Source organism: Octodon degus, unplaced genomic scaffold (assembly GCF_000260255.1).
Source record: "Octodon degus isolate 3935 unplaced genomic scaffold, OctDeg1.0 scaffold00290, whole genome shotgun sequence".
Taxonomy (NCBI): domain Eukaryota; kingdom Metazoa; phylum Chordata; class Mammalia; order Rodentia; family Octodontidae; genus Octodon; species Octodon degus.
Genome location: NW_004524866.1, coordinates 762,435 through 775,115, shown reverse-complemented (window position 1 = coordinate 775,115; position 12,681 = coordinate 762,435). Strand labels below are relative to the sequence as shown.

Sequence of the window (12,681 nt, the reverse complement as noted above, 5' to 3'; positions counted from 1 at the left end):
GTGTTTTCCATAGGACTGGCAATGTCAGAAGTTTTTGACTTGAGCCTTTTACAGCTCAGCATATTAATATAGCTTTACTTTTTATACTTTGTTTTTACACTTTTCTGCTGGTTGGTCAAGAGCAAGATAAAGCAAAACCTATATAAAAACAAACGTAACTTTTATATCTGACAAGGTTAGTCAAATCCCCTGAGGATTTATCCTGAAACCCTGTACCACAGTTTGTAGATCAAAGAGCTCTCAAATATCTAGATATTTGAAAGAAAAAAATAACATATAGGCGCTGGGGAGTTGGCTCAGTGGCATAATCACTTCCTTGGTAATGCAAAGATCTGAGTTCAATCCCCAATTCTGCCAAAAAAACAAAAACAAAGAAAGAAAGAAAGAAAGAAAGAAAGAAAGAAAGAAAGAAAGAAAGAAAGAAAGAAAGAAAGAAAGGAAGGAAGGAAGGAAGGAAGGAAAAAGAAAAAATAACATAGAAATAGTTTTACTCAATTTTCCCCCAAAAAAAGATAAAGAAAAAACTCGTGTATACAGTTAGTACGTAAAAAGAAAAATAGCAGCAGACAGCACTACAATGCAAGAGATAATCCGTACCTACTTTAAGAGCTCTAACTCTAACAAACTAGAGGATTTAGAATAAATAATACATTACTAGAAATATCAAACTGAATCAGAAAACAAAACTCTGAGAAATTTAATAAAAGGCTTTGAACATATGATAGTAATAAAATACTAAGAATGGGCCATGGACTTGCTGTTGAGTTCTACAAAAACGTTAGGGATGTTCTAACTCTAATCTACCTTAAAATCTTCAATAATATCCATTTATTTTTTTATTTTTTAATGAATACAAATTAGTTTTAGAAAAAAGCATTAGAAATTATACAAAATTTCACTGAAGAAAGTAATAGGAATTCAATAATTAATGTATGATATGATGATATCTTCAAATTAGTTGTTCAGGTTACCAGATATAAATATGCGAGATTCACTTAAACAAAAAACTCAAATGAACAAAAATATTTTCAACAATTTAAAAGAAGAATATAACATAAGAATAATAATAAGAAGAAAAACATTTGAGTATTACCTGCTCTTTTCAAAAGATTAGCAGTAATGGACAGTACAATTATCCAAATGGTTCTGCACCAGTCTACCTTCACAGCAGCAGGGAAGAAGGGTTTCTTCCTCCCCGCCCCCGTGGCCTCTCCAACATTTATTGTTGGTTGATTTCTTTATGATAGCCATTTATTTCTGGGTTGAGATTGTATCTCAGTGTTATCTTAATTTGCATTTCAGGAATGGCTAGTGATGTGGAATATGTTTTCATGTATTTATTTGCTTCTTGTATTTCTTCCTCTGAAAGGTGTGCATTCATCTCTGATGCCCATTTTTTGATTTAGTCTTTAAATTTTGGTGCCATAATCTTGTTTAGTTTTTTGTAAATTCTAGATAGAAGACCTTTGTCTGAGTGCTTATTATTTAAGTTTTTTCCAAATTTGAGGGTTATCTTTTTACTCTGCTTGTAATTTCTTTTGGCATGCAAAATCTTCTCAATATGAGGAGGTCCCAGTTGCTAATCCTTTCTTTTCTTTTCTTTCTGATTTTTTTTTTTTTGTATTTTTTAGGAAAAGGTCTACAAGGTGTTTAGGGTCTCACTACTAGATCAGACTCATTGTGATTCTCCTATTTATAATCTCCCAAGAGTTGACATTACAGGGCTGCCACCACACCCAGTCTCAATCAGGGTCTCGGTATGCCCAGGGGGTATGGCCAGCACATCAGACCAGATCTTGATCCCCCAGCCCGTCCATTTGCTTGCACCAATCCGCTGAGCTATTTTGCTGGCTCCTGTCCATTACTGTAATTCCTGTGCAGTTTGATTTTTGCTCATGAACTGTTTGCCTAACCTTATGTATGCTAGAGTTCCACATAATTTCCAGGAGATTTAGTGTTTTTGTTTAATGCTTAGATCTTTAATTCATTTTGACTTTAGTTTAATGCATGGTGATTGATGTGAGTTAAGTTTTTAGTTTCAGCATGCAGAGAGTCAGTTTTTCCAGCACAGTAGCTTTGTAGTATAATTTAAACTCAGGAATTGAAATCCGTCCTGTCTTGCCTTGTTGTCCCAGATTGCCTTGAATATTCTTGTTTTGTTCTCATTCCAAATAAATTTTAGAAATGACTCCTCTAGGTCTGTTGAGGTATGTTTTTGGTATTTTAAGAGGGATTGCATTGATTCTCTATAATAATTTTGGGACTATCACCATCTTCACAATATTGGTTCTATCCAGGAGCAGGGAATATCTTTCCACTTTCTGAAATCCTCTATGATCACGTTTGACTTTTGTTCATGAACACATTGCCTACCCCTGTCTTCAAGAGTTCCTCCTAATTTGTCTTTCAGGAGATTTAGTGTTTCTGTTTTAATGTTTAGATCTTTAATCCATTTTGACGTTAGCTTAGTGTATGGTGATAGACCTGGGTCAAGATGTAGCTTTCAGCATGTAGACAGCAAGTTTGTCCAACACCATTTGTTAAAGAGGCTATCTTTCTTCCAATATGCATCTTTGGCTCCTTTGTCAAAGACTAGGTAGCTGAGTGTGTTCATAGAGGCCTTTGCATCTTCTAATGTATTCCATTGATCCTCAAGTCTATTCCTTTGAGAATACCATGCTGATTTTATCACATTAAGTTTTTAGTATAATTTCAAGTCAGGAATTGTAATGCCTCCTGACTTGTCTTTGTTGCCCAGGATTTCCTTTACTATTCTAGGTCTTTACTGGTTTCAAATCAATTTTAGGAACGATTTCTCTAGGTCAGGAGGTAGATTGTTGGTAGTTTGATAGTGATTGCATTAAATCTGTACAGTAATTTTGGGAGTTTGGCCATCTTCACAATGTTGGTTCTTCCTATCCAGGAACAGAGAATATCATTCCATTTTCTGAAATCCTTTAAGTTCACTTCTTTCAGAGCACTGTAATTTTCCATGAAATGATCTTAGACCTCTTTAGTTAGATGAATTCCAAGGTATTTCATTTTTTTTTGCAGTGCTATTGTAAAAGGTATTGTTTCTCTAATTTCCCTCTCAGTGTGTTTGTTATCTGTGTAGAGGAACGTTATTGATTTTTGGTTAGTGACTTTGTATCCTGCTATGCTACTGAATTTGTGTATCAATTCTAGTAGCTTCTTGATATAGTTTCTTGGTTCTTCCAAGAAAAGTATCATGTCATCTGCAAATAATGATAATTTAACTTCTTTCTTACCTATTCTTATTCCTTTTACTTCTCCCTCTTTTCTAATGTCTCTAGCTAAAGATTCCAGAACTATGTTGAATAGTAGGGGTGATAGAGGAATCCTTGTCTTATACCAGATCTAAGAGTAAAAGTTTTCAGGTTTTCCGCATTTAGAATTATATTAGCCATTGAGTTGTCATAGATGGCTTTTGTCAGATTGAAGTAGAGGCCATATATTCCAAATTTCTGTAGGACTTTGAACATGAATGAGTGTTAGACTTTGTCCTAAGCGTTTTCTGCATCAATTGAGATGATCATGTGGTTTTCAGATTTCTTTCTATTGATACGGTGTATTACATTTACATATTTTTGAATATTGTTCCATCCATACATCCCTGGGATGAATCCTACCTAGTCGTTGTGTATAATCTTCTTAATCATTTGCTGTATTGTATTTGCTAGGATTTTATTGAGGAATTTTGCATTTATGTTCATGAGCGAAATTGGCCAGTAGTTCTCTTTTTTTTGTTGTGTATTTCCCTGGATTTGGTACCAGTATAATACTTATCTTCAGGAATAATTTTGGATAAATGTTTCCTTTTCAATTTCATTGAAGAGTTTGATATGTATAGTGACTATATCTTCTGTAAATTTCATGTAGAATTCAGCTGTGAATCCATCAGGAGCTGAACTTTTCTTTGTCAGCAAGATTTTTACTACATTTCATATTTCATTTCCTGCTATTGTGTTGTTAATAGTTGTTTTATTTTCTTTATTCAGTTTTGGTAACTTGTACATTTCTAGGAATCTATCCATTTCATCTGTGTCTTCTATTCTGTGAGCATAAAAAACCTCAAAGTAGGTATTGATAATCTACTGAATTTCCACTGAGTCTGTGGTGGTTACACACTTTTCATTCCTTATTGCTTCTAGTTGAATTTTTTCTTTCTTGTTTTTGATGTGGTTAGCTAGAGGCTTATCCATTTTATTTAATCTTTCAAAGAACCAGCTTTTTGATTTGTTAATTCTTTGAACTGTTCTCTTCATCTCACTTGAATTAGTTTCTGATCTAATCTTTATGATTTTTTCCCATCTTTGGGCTCTGACTTTGGTTTGCTCTTCCTTTTCCAGATGTCAGAGGTGCAGCATTAGGGTGTTTATTTGTTCCATTACTATTTTCCTAATATGTGAGTTCATGGCCATAAATTTCCCTCTGAGAAGTGCTTTCATTGCATCCCATGGATTCCAATACATTGTGTTTCAATTTTCATGAATTGTAGATATTGTTGAATTTCTTGTTTAATTTTATTTGTGACCCATTGATTTATGAGAAGGATGTTGTTTAATTTCCATGTATTCATTGGGTTTTTCTGGTTTCTTTTGTTGTTTATTTCCAGTTTCATTACACTGTGGTCAGATAATATGTATGCGATAATTTCTGCTGCCTTGCATATACTTAAACATGACCTATGGATTAGTATGTGGTCTACTTTAGAAAACGACCCATGTGCAGCTGAAAAGAATGTGCTGTGGTTGGATGGAACACTCTGTATATGTCCACCAAGTCCATTTGTTTCAAGCTCTGCTTCATTGCTGCTACTTCTTTGCTAATTTTTTGTCTGGTTGAACTATTTTTTTGAGAGAAGGGGGTGTTAAGGTCTCCTGTTAAGAATGTAGTATTGAATAATAGATTTTTCATCTGCATTAAGTTTTGTCTTATATAGTTTGGTGTTCCTGCGTTTAATGCATAGATAGTCACAAGTGTTTCCTCTTCCTCTTGAATTTTTCCCCCTAATCCGTATTTAGTGGCCATCTTTATTTCATTTGATCATCTTGTTTGGAAGTTGAGACTGTCTGCAAACAGGATTGCTCACCCTGCTTTTTTCCTGAGGTGCTGGGGCATGTAGTATTGCTTTCCATCCTTTGATTTTCAGCTTTTGAATTTCCTTGTGAGTTAAATGTTTTTCTTGTATACAACATATTGTTGGATTTTGTTTCCTAATCCACTGTGCCAGTCTATTTCTAGTAATTGGTGAATTGAGTCCATTTACATTGATGGCTGTAATTGAGATGTGTTGACTTACAACTGACATGTTATTTACCTAATGCTGTTTACTCATTTTTCTCCTGTATTTAATTGTTTGCCCTAATTAGTGGGTTCTTCCTGTTCTTATTCGTGGAGTTCTGATCATTTTGGTCCCTCTGTAGAACATCTTTCATGAGTCTGTGTAGGCTTGGCTTTGTCATCATGAAATTCTTTAGTTGTTCTTTTTCATGGAAGTATATCACTTCTCCATCAAACTTCAATAAGAGTTTTGCAGTGTATAGTAGTCTAGGCTGGAATTTGTTTTCATAGAAGACTTGAAGTACTCTGCTCCATGCTATTCTTGTTTTCATGGTTTGTGAAGAGAAGTCTGTCAATGTTCTGATGGATTTTCCTTTGAATATGATTTGATTCTTTTCTCTAGTGGCTTTCAGTATATTATTCTTGTGCTGGATTTCTGGAATTTTGACTGTTACATTCCTCACTGTGTTTTAAATTGGGTTGAAGTTATTTGGCATTTTGTATGCTTTGATTATCTGAATGTCAGATTGTTTCCACATATTTGGGATGATTTCTGCTATTACTTCTGCCCATGTTCTTTTTAGATCATTTGTATTGACTCCTTCTTTCTCATTGATGGTATTAGTCTCACATTGCTCATCTTTGCATCGTCTTGCAAGTGATGAATTTTTTTCCCTGCATTCTAGTTGTTTTTAAGGGATCTTCTTTTACCGTTTAATTATCTACCCTAACATCTTCAAGTTCTGAAACTCTGTCTTGACATTCATTCAAATGGTTTTGCAAGCTTGTGATTGAGGTTTTAAGTTCCTCTATATCTCTTTGACTCTACTTCATGCGATCTATGTCTTTTCTGTACTGCTCATTTAAGGAACTCATCCTATATCCAATCTCCTGTATTTTTTTTATCAATGTGTTCTTTAGAAAAAGTTATTAATTCTTTTAGTGCAGAGTATTTTTTAGATTGGGTTCCCCCATATGTTTCTGCGCTTGATACTTTACTTCAGATGCTATGAATTCAGCGATTTCTTTTCTTATTTCAGAAATTAATTCTGCTCTGAGTTCCTATATACCTTTGTGCTGTTGTTTCTTTATTTCTGACCCTGTTAATTCATTCATTTCAGCTGAGCTCATGACCTCTGCACTTTTTCTGGGTTGGCTTAAGGCCTGAGATTGCATTTTACTCCTTCTCTTTGTCATTTCTTGTAGCACTGACCTCTGATCTTTGAGGCTTAGCACCTATCGAAATTCTGGTGCAAATCTATTAAGTTTGATTTTATCCTGTTACATCTATCTTGAGTCTAGCTGTTGTGTTCAGCTCCTTCATGTTGCAGCCATTGGAAGTGAACCTGCTGTGCCCTTCTGGAGAAACAGTGAACCTGTGGTACCACTCTGTTATGCCTCTGACCCAGGGAGCACAGGGGAGCACAGAAAGTCTTTCACACACTAGCTGGTCCTGGGCTTGTCTGTATCTGGGGGTCCCAAAAGAGTAGCAGAAATTCTCAATCACTTGGAGTGTTTGGGTGCAGGGGCTCCGGAGGAGTGGAGATGTCCTAAGGGCATAGCAGTGTGTCTCACTCATGCTGTGGGCCTGAATTTTGGTCTGGAGAGGTCCCACGGGCATAGGGAAGACAGAAGCTCTCTGACAAACTAGCAGTGCCTAGGTTGGGCTAGTTCTCACTTACTTTGCAGACTTCGGGGCATGACCTTCAGTGGCCCTTATGTTAGAGACTGGCCTAGGCTTGATCCGCAGAGATCCAGCCAGCACAGGGGATCAAAAGAGCTCACCTCAGCACTGCCGGACCTGAGCTTGAGCTGGATGGGAGAGGTGAAGGTTTCGAGAGTGTAAGAGATTGGGGAGAAAAGGATCCTGAGAATGCAGCAGAAGTGCTCAATTTAGAAGCTTTAGAAACTTAACTCAATTCATTCAGCATTCCACACTACAGGGTCACTCATCACCTTAAGTATATAAAAGGGAAATGAGGAAAGACAGACATTTCCACTTTATTGGGAAGAGCTCCACTCTTCACTTTCAGTTTTGATGTCATCTCCTGACTGCTAGGACAGAATTTTTAGGTTCAACCTTGGATCCTCCAGCCTTCCAGTGAAGACCAATGGGCTTTCTGTTGCAGACCTTTTGGTCTCCTTATACATACTCACATATAATATTGCTGTGAGCTCCAGACCTTGTCCACTGTGCAGATGCCATCTGCACGCTTCCTCTTCCTGAAGGGAAAAAAAGCATTAAATACATTAAATGATTCAGAAACAGTGGCATAGAGCAAGGAGTTTATTATCCTTTAAATATGAGAAAAAATACTGAGAAAGCCTAAAGAAATACAAAGTTGACAATATAATCATAACAACAATAAAATGAATTGTGGATTAAATAGAAAACAAAATATCCACAAAAAAAATCAACTTAAAGAGAAGAGGATGATAGTTCCTAGTGAACATCATGGTACTAGAAAAAGAAGTTGCATCACTTAGCTACAATAGGAGGCCCATACTAGACTGTAGTATCCGACTTTGCATAAGGTCCAGCTTTGAATTCAGGTCCTCTATGTATATGAGGAAGCATGTTCATGATAAGAAGAATTCTTTCTCACACAATGTGTTTTGTCCCTGATCCCAGTCACAAAATTTTTCTCTGGTTTTACCAATATAATGTAGCACTTGGGGGCAAAGATGCAGCTCAGCAGCCCTGCACTGGAGGCCAAGATGGAGAAGACCTCCATGGCCACCATGGCCTTCCCCTTGCTGCTGTGGTACATGGGCAGGAAGGTGACCCACACGCTGCAGAACACCAGCATGCTGAAGGTCAGGAGCTTGGCTTCATTGAAGGTGTCAGGCAGGTTCCTGGCCAGGAAAGCCACAGTGAAGCTCACCAGAGCCAGGGAGCCCAGGTATCCCAGGACACAGTAGAAGGCAGTGAGGGAGCCCTTGTTGCACACGATGATGATGTGGCCATGCTCAGAGTGCACATCTGTGTCAATGTAGGGTGGATTTGTCCCCATCCAGACTCCACAAAGAGTGAGCTGGATCAGGGTGCAGATGGGGATGATGGAGTTTGGAGCCCCTGAAACCAGCAACTGCCTCATTCTCCTGCGTGGAGCAGTGGCCTTAAAGGCTAGCACCACAGTAATGGTTTTTGCCAAGACAGTGGAAACAGCCACAGTGAACACAACTGCAAATGTGGTCTGTTGCAGGATGCAGGTGGCTGTGTTGGGGCGGCCGATGAAGAGCAAGGAGCAGAGGAAACAGCAGGTGAGGGAGATGAGCAAGGTGTAGCTGAGAGCCCTGTTGTTGGCCTTGATGATGGGAATGTCTCTGTGCTTCAGAAAGAACCCAAGAACAGCAGCTGTGAGAAGAGTGAGACTCAGTGCAGTGCCAGCCAGAGCCTTCCCCAGGGCGTCTTCATAAGCCAGAAAGGTCACATATTTTTGGACGCATTGATTTTTCTGAGCACTGGCATATTGATGATCAGGACACTTTCCACACTGCTCCATATCTAGGAAAAAGAATTTTTGCTTTCATACATGTAATATTTACTTTGCAAGCCTATTTCCAGAAACTCTTTGGACTTGCTTGAATTAAATTCTCAGTTTTTAGTGTCTCTTATACTTTTTTCTTTCTGTGTCTTTTAATTTATGTGAGATTGAACTTTAACTTTGGAGAGATATATTTCCAGCCCCTTTAAACCTTATTATTTTGTGAAAAGTTCTCCTTAAATCATTATGTTGTCACTGCTTAAAATCTTTTCCTCTCACCTTCCAGAACCCTGCATTCCAGGCAGGCCTTATGACACCTCACATATCCATGTTTTTCTAGACACAAATTAACAGAATAGTATCCAGAGATTAACACTTAAATAGCATTATTTCTTATTTTTTTCTTTAAATCTGGCATATCCATAAAACATTCTATTTTTACAAAGTAATGAAGGATCAACCTTTATTATTTACTTCATTTATTTAATCTATGTCAAATCTCTATTCATGCTTCCCCAGACATTTCAACGAACAACCTCATATTAAGAAGTCTGTATAATTTGCTAAGCGCAAAGGAGCTACATAGGAAGAAACATATTGAATGGAATGTGTTGTCACTGTTTAGGCTCTCCATCTTAGAAAGTGCTTTCTGCAACCATTTGCTTAATTTTTTATTGTCATAGCACTATTTCAATGGCTTGATTCTGGTATGTTTTAACACCATTACAGATTAATCATCACATATTTAATGATTTTTAAATGTTACAAAATCAGTATTTTATCAATGAAGCCTTATGATTGAGGTGAGGAAGCAAAGTTGTTTTTATGATCATCTCATATTCCATAAGCACTCATGTGTTCCCCATAATAAAATCCAGAATCATTTCATTCATTTTACATGATTGTCATACTTAAAAAATTAACATCACTGGAAAACCCTGTCAATCACGATGCTCCCTTTGGTTTTATGTGATTTCTTCATCGCATTGAACACGATGTGTAGGGTAATGTCTGATAGAAGTACGATGCAGAAAAATTTTCTCTCATTTTTGCTTTCAAAAATGGGCCACAACTTGTGCATTGTGCTACAGGTTACCATAAACACCGGGTTTTGATAAATTTAGATAATTTTCTCCCCCTCCTCGTGGCATAACAAGTGTCCTTATTGCTGTTTCTTTGCAAATTATAGATTTGTACAATTTTATTGTATCATTTCCATTTCTTAACTTTGTTTTTGCTTTTCCCCTGAGCTAATGCATTCAATTGTATTTTATAAACTGGGTTTTGGAACAGAACATGCGAATTTAGTTTAAAAAGCAAAGTTGACAGTGAACTTTGTTTTCTTCTAAGTGTATTTTCAGCTATTAGTAACCCAATTTAGTTCCTTTCTTAAAATGAATCGATTTTTTTCTCCTTTTCCTGTGTAAGAATGAATGATGTCAGTATTAATATGTTTTTGAATGCATATAAATTTCACTGATAATATATATGTATATTTTTTTGGCGGAACCTGGGATTGAACTCAGGTCCTTGTGCTTGCCAGGGAAGCACTTATTCTACTGATCCATCTCCCCGGGCCCCTTCTCTGATAATATTATCAATCAATAATTTGGAGTGAAACACTACACTGTGAGATGCCATCTATTAATAAACCTGGAACTCTAGAGATATTACTACTTTGAAGTTTTCAAATTTTTTTAAGGATTGTTTTGCCAAATTTTCCTGTGATTTTATAGATTTCAGAGCAAAGTTTGGTGTGTAATTGCTTATAATTTCATGTGAAAAGTTTCTGTGTAACTGTACTAATAGATAACTTTCCTTCATATTATACCAGCGTTCAATTTTTCTCTTCTCTGTCAATTGTATTGAGTCATCACAGTTTGTTACCAGAATCATATTTAACTCTATTTTTTCTCTGTCATAATTTTCTAAAAATGCCTTCCAGATCATATCTTGTCTTTTATTTTCTTTGTCCTCAACTTACTCTACTTTATTCCAGGGTGTGATGAATACCTCAGATGCAGAATTTGGCTTTTTGTCTATATACAACAGAGCAGAAATTCTGAGGGGACTTGACGGACCTTATCAGATACAAAAGTTACATTTCTTGTTATATAGGTCTTGCTTTATCTTGCGCTTAACCATCCAGCAGAAAAGTATGAAAACGAGGCATAAAAGGTAAAGCCATATTAATATACTGAGCTGTGAAAGGCTCAAGTCAACAACTTCGGACATTGCCAGTCCTACAGATAACCCACTACTATTATGGGCTACTGGACTATATTGGATTATTTTGCTGAGTTCACGTACCTACAATATTTAAATATCAATGGGATACCCATCTCTAACAAAACTAAACAAAAAAGGAAATACAAAGGAAGGATCACTTTGTATCTGTATATACAAAATAGTTAGTATAGATATACAGCTACTTTCTCTTAATTCAATGAGAACAAAGATTTGTACTAAGAGTATTTGGACAGCATATCATGTCTGCATCTTGTACTATGAATAACCAGTAAGATGATAACAATATACAGTGTAATCATTGGAACTGTCCTATTAGGCAGTTTTGAAACTGTCTCAATGCTATTTTTCCTCATTAAAATTAAGTAAAAATTTGAAAAACATATATGTAATCTTGAAAGCAACCCAAATACATATCAACCAAGAAATGCATAAAAATATGTGGTATTTTTACACTATGCACTATTACTTAGGTATAAAAAGAGAAAAAATCAAGGTTTTTATAGAAAAATGGATGTAACTAGAAACCATAACCATCACTGAAATAAATCAGACCCACATGTGCAAACATGGTATTATATCACTAGTGTAAAAACCTTACAGAATAAATTAAAATTGAAAGACAAAATACATATTGTGAAAGAGAAATAATCTGTACAAAGGGAATTCTTCCGAGAATTGAGTAGAGGAAAAGGCCAAAAGAAAGAAGGGAAACAGGTATATTTATGTATATTCACAAGATAGCTTGGATAATTGTGCCTCTGATTTCTGCTGGTCTAATGAAAAGCAGTGAATACTTTATTTTTTTTCTTCTCTATTTTATTTCTTATAGCTTTTTATCAATTTAGAATTTTATCTTTGGTAATCTAAAGACAACTAATTTGAAGATAACATTCTGAAGTACAACCATTATTGAATACCTATTATTCTATTTGATAAAAATTCTGTATCATTTCTTTTTTCTAATTTTATTTTATTTATTTTGAAAAGTAACAATAGATGCCGAAATAAATACAAAGAAGGGAGTGTGCGGAGAGTTTCCTGCTATCCTGAGCCGGCGGGACCAGTCCCAGCCCAGGCGCAGCATGGGCCGGACCCTCTCCCAGCCCCTCGGGCCACCCCCACCACTCCACAGTGCCTCCCCCAACCCGCCCGCCGAGTAGGATTTTCTGTCGAGTTCCGCGAGCCCCCAGACCCAGTCCTAGCCCAGGTCCGGTGAGTGTGCGGAGAGTTTCCTGCTACCCTGCGCCCGCGGGACCAGTCCTAGCCCAGGCGCAGCGTGGGCCAGACCCTCTCCCAGCCCCTCGGGCCGCCCCCCACCACTCCGCAGTGCCTCCCCCACCCTGCCCGCCAAGTACGATTTTATGCCGTGTTCCAGGAACCCCCAGACCCAGTCCTAGCCCAGGTCCGGTGAGTGTGCAGAGAGTTTCCTGCTACCCTGTGCCAGCGGGACCAGTCCCAGCCCAGGTGGAGCGTGGGCTGGACCCTCTCCCACACCCTCTGGCGGCCCCCCCCCCCTCCGCTGTACCTCCCCCATCCCTCCCGCTCAGTAGGAATTTCTGCCAACTTCCAGGAACCCCCAGACCCAGTCCTAGCCCTGGTCCGCAGCAGGAAGGAGCTGAGCACAGCAGCCAGACCTAAG

At 37.4% G+C, this 12,681-nt stretch overlaps 1 protein-coding gene across 1 annotated transcript in view; it reads right to left on the bottom strand.

The window, feature by feature from the left end:
* Positions 1-7,862: 7,862 nt before the first annotated feature.
* Positions 7,863-12,681, bottom strand: part of LOC101559936 (vomeronasal type-2 receptor 116-like) — a 24,779-nt gene continuing 19,960 nt past the window's right edge. The window contains exon 6 of the mRNA XM_004647169.1: positions 7,863-8,812. Coding sequence (XP_004647226.1) covers positions 7,863-8,812 — 950 coding nt within the window. The remainder of the gene's footprint in view (positions 8,813-12,681) is intronic.